Raw genomic sequence first — 13,696 nt, forward strand, 5'->3', positions numbered from 1 at the left:
ACTGTAGCAGTTTCTGAAAAAAAATATGGCCATGGAACTGGACAAACAATGTCAGAGAGAGAAAAAAAAGGATTACAAATGTTAAGATAGGATTGCATTCTAATGACCCCAGTCATAAGCAGTGGATTTGGTCCTTTCTTTGAAGAAAACATACAGTAGACAAATAACATCAGAATAGCGGCAATAGAAACAGGCACAATCACTACAGTAAATGCAAAAAAATAAGTTCATGTTAACAATGAACAAAACCATTTTTCCACTAGCCACAAAGAGGAAGAAGTTTCTTACATGCACAATGAAGGTGTGAAGAAGGTTCTACCCCTAATTTAAATACGTAAATATCTTTAAACTATGGAGCAGTAAAAGTACTTCTGTATATTTCAATGCACAAAGTAAAACATTACAGAAATTATATCTTTATTTGAGACGGAAATTAGTTTTATCTAAATCATTTCCACCTTTTTGAATGACTCATTGTGGTCAATATGTTAATACTTCCTTGTTGCGTCCACAGCTCAGTGGAAAGTATTTTGAACCATTACTTCATCCATCTTTTATTTGTATTTCAAAAAATTAAAAGACACCACATGACTATGGACACTGGAACAAAAACTAGAATGCCAGAATTGTTATTTTCATGTAGGCCTACTCACCCTCATGCCGTTCAAAAACGAATGACTTTCTTTATTTATTTTTATAGCATACTCCTGGATAAAAAAGTGACATAAAAGTGACCATATTTGGCTAGTGCAGTTTATTCCAAGTCTTGTGCGTTGCTGCTCTCAAACGTCAAAGACGTTAGGTCACGAGAGGCGAGTCGTGAGAGAACGATTTACGTTAAATGGAAGGCCGTAATTCAAATGGTAAATGGCGGTCGTTTGTAGTAGCCTATTTGCAGTTCATTTTGGAATTTCTACAGAAGGGAAAAAAGAGAACAATTTACAATCTTAAAACAATTGTCCAAATATAAAGATCCTTCTTCTTACATATAAAAGGGCAAAAAGTTGACGCAAATGACCACAGTTCCTAAGGTAGGATCGGTCCGTTTTTAAGGTCAGGCTTAGTGAAGGGTCAAATATCACCTTTGGGTGAACTATTCTTTAATATTAAAGAGTTGAACAGGTAAAACAAGCACAAGAAATCAAACTTTATTTCTCCTTTATATTACAATACAATTCTGACTACAACGCCAGATTAATTTGACCATCCACAGAGGGGAAAATACTAATGAGTTAGGAAAGCAGTCTCTGATATTAAAGATTACAAATAAAGCACATCTCACAAGAACACACATTAGTTCAAATAAAATGGACACCTGGCACCAGGTGAAGTCCATCCTCTCATGCATCACTAAGCATCCATACAAACACATGGGAGGTCCTCAGATAATACTACAGTATCTTTATCTGAATTAGAAAACTTAAATAAAATAAATTAGAAAACAAACAAGGCAGCACGCATTTTATGATTATTACTGTTGTTCAAACAAACGGTAATACCTTGTGGCAATATTTGCTACATTTCACACAAATGCTGCATCCAGTAATATTGTTTCAAAATCCTACCAGCATGTGCACAGGTTTAGTTCTCCAGCGTAAATCTCACAATGTTTCTATAAAACTAAACCACTACAAAGCATTAAAGAGATTGTTTACCCAAAAGATGTAATAACGTCATCATAAACTCACCCTCATGTTGTTCCAAACCCATATGACTATCTTTCTAATGTGTTTCTCACAGCTCTATTCCATACAATCTTAAGTGAATGTGGACCAGGGGCTGTCAAGCTCCAAAAAAGCACCATAAATCATAATAACTGTCAATAAGTCATGCACTATATTCAAAGTCTTCTGAATCTGAATTAATTTTTTAGTCAAAAGCAGTTTGGACATTATGTTACAAATAACTCCTTTAGTGTGTTTTGGGTGAGAAAATGGTGACAGAATTTTTCATTTTGGGGTGAACAATCCCATTAACTTTTGATGAACATACTCAAACAGATTTCCAAGATACCCCATCACTCACCAAAACTTAACACAGTACAAACCAGTTGGATACATTATTCCAAGTATAAATATGATACATTTATGGCTTTTTCCATTTGAGATAATATCTGTGTGACAAGTTCATAGTGCAAACTTTTATGATATAAAAGTTCTACTGTACTTCAGGCATCTTATGTGTTATTCTTCATTTGTCTAGTTTAAATTCACTGAATCCACTTAAGAATAAACACTCTGTGGCGAGCTGACAACATCAGCTCATCAACTCCACACCAGAAACTAAAATCTTATTGTGGCACTGTGTTCAAATGCTAAATTGACCTGACAGGGGTCTGCGGCTTTCTTCCAGTCTCACAGATAATGGTCTTTTCCTGCCAGCTCATTTTCACATTCAAAGGCCTTTAGTGGTCAGTATCCAGCTCCAGAATCTGCGACAGGTCCAACCACGGCAAGAGAGCTTATATGCAGCATTAAGAATGAAACGCCTGCTGGCTAAGGCCGTCAGAAGTAGTCCCTTCGCCGTGAATCATCACTTATGAAGGAAGGGTTCCACTGAGCTGGGTAGATACAGGAATGCCTTGAACCGGGGAGGCCGGAGAACGGATACAGACCATTACGCTCCAGGTCAGCATTCCTCAGTGCAGGCTAAAAGAGATAATATCAGTCATAAATTAGTTAATCATGTGGAAAATCCACCAATTCAGGATGTGCATGGTCATCTGAAGTGTTTTTTCTTTCCTGGTTTTATTTATTTTTAACCAAACATCATGAGACGGACTCAAACTCGCAGTGCCGTGGCTCAGCTTTGGTTTTACAATACTTTATAAATGATCAATGAAATCTCTGGAGGTAAAACATAAAAGTTCAAAAGATAAGTGCATATGAACACATACCGAGTAATAAATGTCTGTCATTTGCAGGAGATTTTTGGTACTGCCATTCTCCTGCATCTCAATAGTCTCTCTGCCCCACTCCATTGACACACGATTACCCTTTGGAAACTCTGCGTAGGGCGACATCTGAAGGTCTCCACTTTTGAAGATGATTTTGTTGATGTCATTTTTGTCTTTTCTGAGGATGCAGTGTAAAAAAAATACCCTTTAGACTTTATTGTCATTTAAAATATATAAATAAAGCTATTTGTGTGTAAATTAAGGAGGAAGTTGCCATTTTCTATTATGATCTTACTTGCAGCAGGTGACTATAAGAGCAATGACGACAATCAATAGAAGAGCTCCTCCAGCAGGAGAGACCACCACGGCTATCAGCTTATAGACTATTAAACACAAGATTATTTTAGCGACATAAAAAAATGATATTTACTGGCACTGAAACACACAAGTATGAAATACAATTTTAACTGATTGATATATTTTACAAGCTTTATATATCACACCGCACTTATAGGGTTAGTTCACCCAAAAATAAAAATGATCCTATAATTTACTCTCCCTCAAGCCATCCTAGGTGTTTATGACATTCTTCTTTCAGCCAAACACAATCGGAGTTATATTAAAAAATATCCTTGCTCTTCCAAGCTTTATAATGTGAATGAATGGTACCATTGTATTTTTTTAAAGCCCAAAAAAGTGCATTCATCCATCATAAAAGAAATCCATACGGCTTCAGGGGGTTAATAAAGGCCTTCTGAAGAGAAGCGATGTGTTTTTGAAAGAAAAATATCCCTATTTATTATAACTTTATAAACTATAGGCTAATAACTGGCTTTTGGTAACGGCCGTACGTGAGTCGAGTTCCGGCCGAAGAATGACCTCTGATCTGACGCATGACGTCTTGACGAACGCGGAAGAGCAGAGGATAGAAAAAAAAAAAATACCGGTCATGAATTAGAAGTCTAAAACAAGAGTTTAAAAAAAATGGTATCATTCACTCTCATAAAGCTTGGAAAATCCAGGATATATGTTTTTAATATAACTCCGATTATGTTTTGCTGAAAAAAAGGAAGTCATATACACCAAGGATGGCTTGAGGATGAGTCAATTATGGGATAATTTTCACTAACCCTTTAAGTTATTTTGACATCGTTTACTCTTAAAGCATTTATAAATACAAAAATAATATAAATTAAAATAAAATCTTACAATTATTGCAGTTGAAACCTCCAAATCCAAACATGCACCTGAAGAAGTTAAAAATAAGTTTATTTTTTGCACACAAAAAAATACACATGTACAAAACAAATACGAACAGACTACCAGTGAAAAGTTTGGACTCTATTGGCTGAATTTGTTTCCCATGATCTTAAAAAGCTTTTGATCTGAAATTGGAAATGGATGAGTTGGACCAGATAGTGAAGGAAAAGCAGCCAACAGGTAACAAGCATGCTAAGAATAAATGGGAACTCCTTCAAAACTGTTTAAAAAGCTTCTCAGGTGGCACCTCATGAAGTTTAGAGAATGCCCAGGGTGTTCAGAGCTGCAATCTAACCAAAGAGTGTCTATAATGAAGAAGCTAATTTTAAAATAATTCCCATACTTCCATAATATAGAACAAATTATTATGTCCAAACTTTTGACTGATTGTTTACAGTGATATTTGCTTAACGCGTTAATAAACCACATACTTACTCAACACATCTGCCATTAACAAGCTTGAGTCCATCTCCACAGTCTAAAAAAAACATTTCAATTTTTAAAGATATGTAAAATAAGAAACTTGACATTCATTTGAACAGTGGCACTACACAAAATCCCACAGTTTAATTATTCAAAGAATTGAAAAGGGACAAGAGTATGTTGTACCACTGCAGGTCACGTCCCCTTGGTTCTTTTTAAGGTACCCGGGGTGGCACTGACAGTGTAGGATCCCGCTAGTGTCTGTGCACACAGAGTACTGCAAATCACACGTCTTCTGAGCCAAGCACAGGCTCCCCACTAAACAGAAAGAAGTGGTTCAGAACAAAGAGATAAACAGTGCCACAAAGAGCTTTCCAAAATCTTATTGTAGAGGCCAAATGAAAAAGCCCCCTCAAGACTGTGTTATCCGTGTGTATTGCGTGATTATCGTATCTCTGAAGTGGTGGAGTAGAGTGGAGGATAAGAACAGAGGGAATGGATCTGAGATAAGAGTATGATGCCGAATGGTACCGTGATATGAGAGCTGGTGCTGAAGCTTAATGGTACAGTGTGAGTACGTCCGGCTGCAGTTGCTCAGGGACATCTGGATGCTGTTGTTGACATCCGCGCTGGTCACGTTGGAGGAGAGTGAAAACATGCTCACCACTGAGATCTGCACACCTTCTCCATCTCTGCACAGGGCAAATGTAAACATACATGTGAGAACAAAGAAAAATCACACCCTGAATTCAAGTCAGAAATGTAATTATGAATTTATATATGATAGGAATATGAATTACTGAAACATTGCAACTGGTATGACCAAAATCTCTATTCATAACATTATCGCACACACTATAATAATTTTTAGCCGGTTAAAGGTTAAATTAAATGCTTTATAAATTATAGAATGGATATATTTATATGAGTGAACGCATATGGTTTATTAAAAATACTAATTATTATGTTATTTTATTTTTTCTGCATTAAATTGATTAAGCGTGACAGTAAAGACATTTGTAATGTTACAAAAAAAATTGCCGTAACAGGATTTTTTTTTTTTTTTTAAGTATATTATAATCGAAACCAGTTAAATTATAATTACTATTTTATTGTATTTTTGTTTGAATAAATGAACCACTGGGTGAGCATAAGACCTTTCAAAAACATAAAAAAAAATACATTTGAACAGCAATGTAGAAATGTATTTAATAATGCGGTAATGCCGTTTTTTGGATAATCCATTGAATTGAATAAAAAAAAAAATTATCAAATATTTAAAACATTAAAAATGTATCAAATTAATTAAATCCACTTAATGTTGTTCAGCAACTGTTAACAACCAAACTCTGCTTTGTGTTACATCCCTTAAAAACAAGTTTCTCCTTGTTTGGGACACGTCCAACACTATTTTTTATTTTTTATTTATTTCTCCTCACATGTTCATAACATAAAACAGTCCTGCCTACTGATGGCTGCACAAATATATCTACCGCTGTATAAATGGTACAGAAAAAAGATATTGACACTGGATTGACACATCAGTAGTTGCATAGTACAGTATGACCAATTAAATTGATTTGTGTGCCCCGTATGGCCTAATTTTCCTGCTGGGTCTCTGGAAGATTAGTAGGAACTCACATTGTACCCAAAGTGGAGCGTCTGTAACCATGGAAGGGGGAGAGAGAGGCATTGAGCTGAAAAAAACAATACACAAATGTATCAAATAAACCTCAACTCCATGTTCAACACATCAATGTATCATGCTCAACCAATTACCTCTCTATTTCCATAATGGTTGCTATATAACATTAGCTGCATTGAATTGGGTGTGTGGTTGTAAGGGGGAGAGGTCAGGTGTGAAATGCAGCATATTGTTGCATACCAGTTGTAGGATCTCTCTGTGGAGCTCATGCAGACCTGAACTTCCGAGATGCATGGAGTTGTTGACGGTGAAGTTGCCCAAAAATGTCTTCACTGCAGGGTAAAGCCAAAGCAAATAAAGTGAGGGTTCAGTTATCACTGAAATGCCTTTATATGTTCTGGATATTATTTTAGTGTGGACAACTGACCACCTACCTTGCGTACAACTGCGACCATCCTCCAGGTCAAAGCCCAGGGCACATTTACAGCTGAAAGAGCCACTTGTGTTGACACACTCTGAACCGTGGGGGCACGGACTATTCACACACTCATCCACATCTACAAAAAAACATAACACCTAATTGATCCATGTTCATTTTTGTCACCAACTCTAATGGAAACATGTATCAGATTACTAATATACATATTGTGGCATGTGGTAACTTGTTAAAAAAATTAAGAAATTGGAAATATTGACTACATAGAAAACTAAAATAATGTAATTTATAATGTAACATTGTATTACATTCCGTGTTAATATATATATATGTCAGAAAACCTCTATCTATCCTAAACCTAGTTCAACTCAAGCATGAATAAAACCTTTAATTTGATATTACAGCATTAGTGATCCCAAAGTCAATTCCTGTTCCTGTTTGTCACTGCCCTCTTAAGTTACACCATTAAGACTTGTAGCTTGACAACAATGGCCCAATTTAGTTGTTAGTGTCCATTAAAGTGGTTTTCTTACCTTTAGTGCAGAAGGGTCCGGTCCACGCTGGGAGACATTGACAGTAACTTCCCTCGGCTGATCGAACACAGTGGCCTCCATTTGCACAGGTTTTAGGCTCACACACATGACCTACAGAGGAGAAAGAGATTGTTAGAATTGTTCTGAAGTAATTCAAATGAGCATGTAAAGTGGGACTTTGTCAATTTTTTTGCCTGCTAAGTGAAGATTTTAGGGATAATCCACACAAAAGTGAAAATTATGTCATCATTTACTCAACCAGTGGAACATGAAAGAAGGTAATATGAGAAATGTTGCAGTTTTTGTCTTTGGCCTCTAAAGTTCTTTTAAATATCTTCTTTTTTTTTTTTTGTTCCACAGCAGAAAGTCATACAGGATTGGTACGACATGAGGATGAGCAAATGAAGACAGAAGTTTCATTTTTGGGTGCACTATACCTTTAAATCTAATCATTTCGAAAAAATCTATAGCACAGCTATCCTTGATAAGCAACATGATAAGGTATCATTAATGTCCGTTACACAAACAATATGTGATAAATTACGCATATTTGGATGTATATCAGCCAGTATTGTAGATTCCTGTTTTTCGTTCATTTATCTGATGCTGAATCTTTTAAAAACACTAATAACTTATTAAAACTGTTAAATGTAATCTGTCACTACTCAACACAGTACATTGTAATGATGTGATGCCTAAATTCAAATGAAGCATTTAGTGTTTATTTTTTAATTTATTTAGACAAATGCACATGACTGTTCAAAGTTTTGGGGCCGGTTAGATTTTTTTATGTTTTTAAAAGAAGTATCTTATGTTCACCCAGGGCTGCCAACTCTAACGCATTGAGCGTGAGACTCACGCAATTGACACTTTTCACACGCTCTCACGCCACACATCCATTTTCTCACGCACAGAAAAATTGCGGAGCAAAGAGGTACTTTTAATATTAAACTAATTCTCAGCTCTTAGATTCCGTCAATTTTATTACGAAATTCAGACAAAAATACGTTTGGCGCTTGTAAATGTGACGTGACAGATCGCTGAGCACCTCAGTTCAAGAGCACGTGAACCGATCATCTGTTACTTTTTTATTTAAAGATGCAGTACAACTTACCGAAAGTATACATAATATCGACCAATTAGTGTTTTTCAACCACGGAAAGAGGTCATTATAACAGCAGGAGAACAATTATGTCACATAATGTTACATTTACCTCAGGAAAGCCATTTAATGACCATAGCATGTTAATTGAATAGAAAAAATAGCTAGAGAGGAGATTTTGCTGAGCACTATATTACATATTTATTATATTTTTACTTCATTAAATAATTGTTATTATAACAAAAACTGCATTATAGCCTATTTAATTTAATTTGTTATTTTTAACCTTTAATAATACCAGCAGATTGGGCCCTCTATGTTTACAGCATTAGGTGAGATTTTTTTTTTTAAATAAAATGTAAAATAAACATGTATCCAAATTAGTCAATATTGAATCAAAATCGGAATCAAATCACAAGAATGGAATTGAAATCTTGAATTTTTTGTCAAGCAATAATAAAAACTGTATCCTACCAGTCATTATACATTGTAACATGTTGTCACTAAACTTCATAAAATTATATTTAGTTACCAAATGTTTTGACATTCACAATTACACTTATTGTGATGCAATATTTGTTTCCCCCCCCCCCCAAAAAAAAAAAACAAACAAAAAAAAATCTCACTCCAAGCTAAACTCAAAAGTTGGCAGCCCTGTGTTCACCAATGCTAAAAAAGTAACAAAATGATTATTGTAATAAATATGAAATATTATTTCAATTTAAAATAACTATTTTCTATTAGCCATAACTCCAGTCTTCAGTATTAAATGATCCTTCAGAAATCATTCAAATATTGTGATTTTGTGCTCAAGAAACATTTCTCATTATTATCAATGTTGAAAATGGTGTGCTGCTTAATAATTTTTGTGAAAATCATGAAACATTTTTTCATGATTCTTTAATGAATAGAAAGTTTAAAACAACATTTATTTGAGATAGAAATCTTTTGCAACATTATAAATGTCTTTGCTGACACTTTATATCAATTTAATGCATGTTATAACACTTTATTATATATATAAATAAACCCTATATAAATTTTATATCGAACATTTATCAGTAATGGGACAGAATTCTAATATCTGTGCATCGGTGCAATAAACACCATTGATATTACCAACAAAAATGGTGATTTGAATGTTGCACATCACTGTATAAATACCAAAAGTCGAACATACCTGTTGACGCTGTTGACCTAAAAGGCATCTGCACGGTTGTGGTTCCCATCTCTGTGGTGCTTCTGTCCGTGTGATTCCTGGTGGTTACCGCCACAGTGGTCCTGGTCGGGGTGCTTTTGCTGTAAGGGGTTGTTGCACGTCCACCATGAGCAGTAGTGTTCCCTGGCGTGGCCGTGCTAGTTTCTATATGCAAGGTAGTGACGTCAGCAGAATCAGATGTGCTGGGTGCCTGTGGTACACCAGTACTGGAGGTGGGCGGGCGCTGGGTTGTGGAGGGTGTCGTCCGCAGCACCTGAACGATATCAGTGGTAACTATGGTAGAGTGTTCTGATTGTGCTTGCTGTGTGGTGCTTGGTTGAAGCTGACGGGTGGTGACGGGAGGAGGCATGGTAGTGAATGTGTTGGTAGAACTGTAGATGGTAGATGCTTTGTTAGTGGCTTCCTCTGTAACCTGTGTCCTCTGAGTTGCTGGTGTGGCAGATGTTGGGACGACTTCCGTGTTTGTCTGATCATCGGTTTTGGAGACGAAGGGCGGTTGGCTAGTAAGGGACTTGAAATCCGAGTCATCAACTGTGGTGGCTACATCGTCAAGCACTGGGGGTGCAGAAGTCAGGTCCTGAATGGTCGTCTCCTCCACTGTATGGGTTGGAGACCCTTCGGATTCCCCACGGCCAGTGGAGCTGACAGATCTGGTTGAAAACTCAGTGGAAGCACCAGTATCCACTGAATAAGTTACTGTGGAATCACGGCTCTGTTGGGATGTGCTAGTGGCATTAGTGTGCTCGCCAGAGGTAAAGGGTGGGATAGATGAAACAGAGTCACCGGTTTCTGTATAAGACGTCCCACTGCTTACCGATGTGACATCCGTTTCCTCTACATGTCTATTGATCACTGTGAGAGGGGTTGTTGAATTTGGATTGTCATTATCAGACACCTGCTCAAAGGTCTGTCCTGTGACACTAGGTTGTCCTGTCTGTGACTCAGTGCCTTGGGACAACGTTGGCCGTTCGGTCTCCAAAGAGTGGCCTTGAGTTGCATTGGTGGCATTATGATCTTCAAAAGTGGGCTCAGTCTTATCAGACACTGTAGATACATCTGTTTCCTCCTTGTCTTGGGTGACTCCTGATGTCCTCTGCTCCAAGCTCCCAGTAACAGAGGAGTTGGAGTCTTCCGTGTACGCAGAGGTGCTGTTGGAGATCACCGAAAGCAGTGTGCGTTCTCCGACTCGGTTGGTGGTGGAAGTGAAGGTGATATCAGTGCGAGAGTAATAGTCGGTGGTGTCCACATCTCTCACGGAAATGTCTCGCACTGTTCGGGTCTCTGTCACTGGCTGGTGGCTGGTGGCACTGTGCGATGCTACTGATGAACCCTCCCATTGGGCTGTGGCATTATGGGTAATCTCTTTGTCAGACCGCAGATATTCAGTGGACTCATCTGAGACCATCCTAGTCGCCCAGTCTGCTGTATTTGTAGAGATGAGTAAAGGTTTTTCTGAATGCCCTAGTTTGGAAAAAATAAAGAACAATAAAATATGGGAAACTATGTATTTAAAACTATCAAAACATTTAATAATAATGAAATTCATGATGGGGAAATTTGAGAAGTATGGCCACTAGGGTGCGCTTCATGTGGTGTGAGCCTTGGGAAACTTTATGAACTATGTGAGATGTTTTCAGAAGTGACTGCGGATGTAATGATTTTGGGTGGAGAACAATTGGCAGCCAAGCTCGTCTAACCTAACAAAAGATTGAGCCCTAAAAATGGAGGGGATCTGACCCATTGGGACCTACTGTTTCCTTCCTTCAGCTGACCTAGCAAAGTCCATATTACAGCGTTGTCACTGCCTGCACTGAGTTCATACACAGGCAAAACTATAATCAAGTGAACCGCTGACTGGAGCAGGATGCTTTTCGATGCACACATATTTAAAAAGGGTGACCTTTTTAACCTAGCATTACCTTTATGGTCAACAAATCAGACCTGGATACTCTAATATAAATTTGATAGATTTGATCTTTTAAAATATTTAAATCAGTTTAATAAAGTACAGTAAGACATACTTTTGTTTCTTAGTAGGAAATGTAATCATGGCTTTGTCGTACATGGCTACAAAATAAAATCATTATACTTCTGGTATACAGAAATCCATTTGAATATAAATGAGCTATTGTGAAATGAATACTTCCACAATATTTAGATCTGTTGAAGACCGAGATGGATTCAAAGTTGATTGTAGTGTGGAAAGCCATGATTTTGGGTCATTTCACATTCTAAAAATTTACTCACTTGCTGAAAATGTTTCTTTCACCTTGCATTACAGAGATGTTTCAACATAAGATCTTTCAACTTGCATTATGTTCAGGGACATCCAGTCAACTCTAACTGATGGGGATGGAGACAGGCCTAAGAACAAGTTGTTTTACAGAAAGTAGATTAACATGATCTGCTTTCCCAAAAGCATCGTAAGCCTAAGTTGATCATAGAACAATTGCCACCAATGGTCTCTACCATCAACTTAGGCTCACAATGCTTTTGGGAAGCACAGCCCTAAACAATATAGCATGAGATCAAAAAAGGGAGTGAAATACAGGTTGTTGTTATTTTTGGTCAAACCCAGTGCTGCAGACTGATGCAAAATAAGAAAGATTGGGCTCAATCACAGTTGTAAGTCTGGATATGTTTGGCTTGCTATTGCTAAACAAAATACATACTCTCAACTCACTATTTTATACTTCCCTTTATTTTTTAAAGATGTTTTAAAAGGCTACAAACGATCTGAGGCTTCAAAGCTCATTGGAAAGTACTGTTAAATCCATATGGGGGGTTTTAATGGGCAATTCTGAAACTGATACCTATTGTAGAAAGCTGTGTGGCCGACGGCCACTATAATGAAAATCCATAATGATAGCAAAAACTTTTTTAAATACCAATCGTATATTTACTCAAATATATTTACTCATAATTCAATACAAAATGTTTGTGGAGTGGATTATATCAGAGTAAATTCAATGCATTTATTTAAATTCACTTAATTGCACAGCACATGTGATGCCATAATTACATGGAACAGAAATATTTTAAATTAAATCACCCAAAAAAAATAACAACTGCAGACTGAATAGAATTCATTGGCTCAAGAAAGTGGAACAGTTTATGAACCAGGATGTTCATGAGCCAAGGAGGTCATTCATTAAAAGAGATTCTCTTCCAAAAACAGAGGAAACAGAGTGCAAGTAATCTTATTAAGTTTACTTCATACCTGATGCTTCAGCTGCATCATAAAAACCGTTATTTTTACTACTGGGCTATTGCAACTTCAATAATAATAGTAATAATAATAATAATAATAATAATGCATTGCATTGAGACAATCATTTATTGTATAAATATAAAATATAATTTATTTTAATGGTTTTCCTGTTTCACACAATTCAGTCTTTGTCACATAAGCAACGTCTGAGTGGAGGTGGAATCTTTGTAATCTTTCTTATAACTGCAAAAGTTGTTTCAACACAATACTGCTTTACACCTGAAAATAAACTTAGTCATGTCTACTTTACACAGACTGTAAACCGAGGATGTTGCAGAAACTAGTGAGCTGCCTAGACAACACTTTTGGGCATCCACAGGCGCGTGGAAGTCTCACCCGCTCGCGTCCCAGTGATGGACACACTGGCGGGAATGTCCGTCATCTCCCCCGGTCCACTCGGTAACGTTAGATCCACAGCTGTAGCAGTGGCCTCTCTCCCCGGCCAGGGGGACGTTTGTTTAGAACCAGTTGTCCGGGTAAAATAAGTTTCGGTACTCAACGGGTTATCGGTGTCCGTGTCTGTAGAGAAAGTTTCGGCAATCACAGTATTTAGGACAAGCATAAAGACCGTGAAAACCACACGGTGAGCGCTTCTCGCCACACACGTTTCCATCATAAAGAATTCCTAATAAATAAAACGCCAAAGTGGTCCGGGTCACCATCGGAAAGTGAGTCCGTTTAACAGTTTCCCATTAGTAAATTCCTTATGTTGGTTTTAAAGTTGGAGATGAAGGTTTAGAAGGGTTTTATTTCAGACAGCGAGAGTGGGAAACCGGAGCAGTGGGTGACTCCTCCCCCCGGGCAGGCGAGAGCGGTTTCCACCCCATTCCTGGATGAACGCACTCACAAATGTGTGCTCGATTCGGTTCATGCATTCAGGTGGGATTCTTCTTTTTCCCCATCAAGTCTAA

At 37.3% G+C, this 13,696-nt stretch overlaps 1 protein-coding gene across 1 annotated transcript; it reads right to left on the reverse strand.

Moving 5' to 3' along the window:
• Positions 1–1,123: 1,123 nt before the first annotated feature.
• On the reverse strand, positions 1,124–13,549 carry heg1 (heart development protein with EGF-like domains 1). Its single transcript, XM_079881560.1, has 13 exons — positions 13,122–13,549; positions 9,476–10,975; positions 7,194–7,304; positions 6,659–6,781; positions 6,465–6,556; positions 6,221–6,276; positions 5,111–5,271; positions 4,766–4,897; positions 4,592–4,634; positions 4,106–4,143; positions 3,192–3,279; positions 2,897–3,074; positions 1,124–2,648 (listed from the first exon to the last, which is right to left on the reverse strand). Exons 1-13 carry the CDS (start codon positions 13,399–13,401, stop codon positions 2,505–2,507), a joined length of 2,946 nt encoding a protein of 981 aa, XP_079737686.1. The 5' UTR covers positions 13,402–13,549; the 3' UTR covers positions 1,124–2,504.
• Positions 13,550–13,696: the final 147 nt, after the last annotated feature.

This window comes from Squalius cephalus (assembly GCF_949319135.1).
Source record: "Squalius cephalus genome assembly, chromosome: 9".
Lineage (NCBI taxonomy): Eukaryota > Metazoa > Chordata > Actinopteri > Cypriniformes > Leuciscidae > Squalius > Squalius cephalus.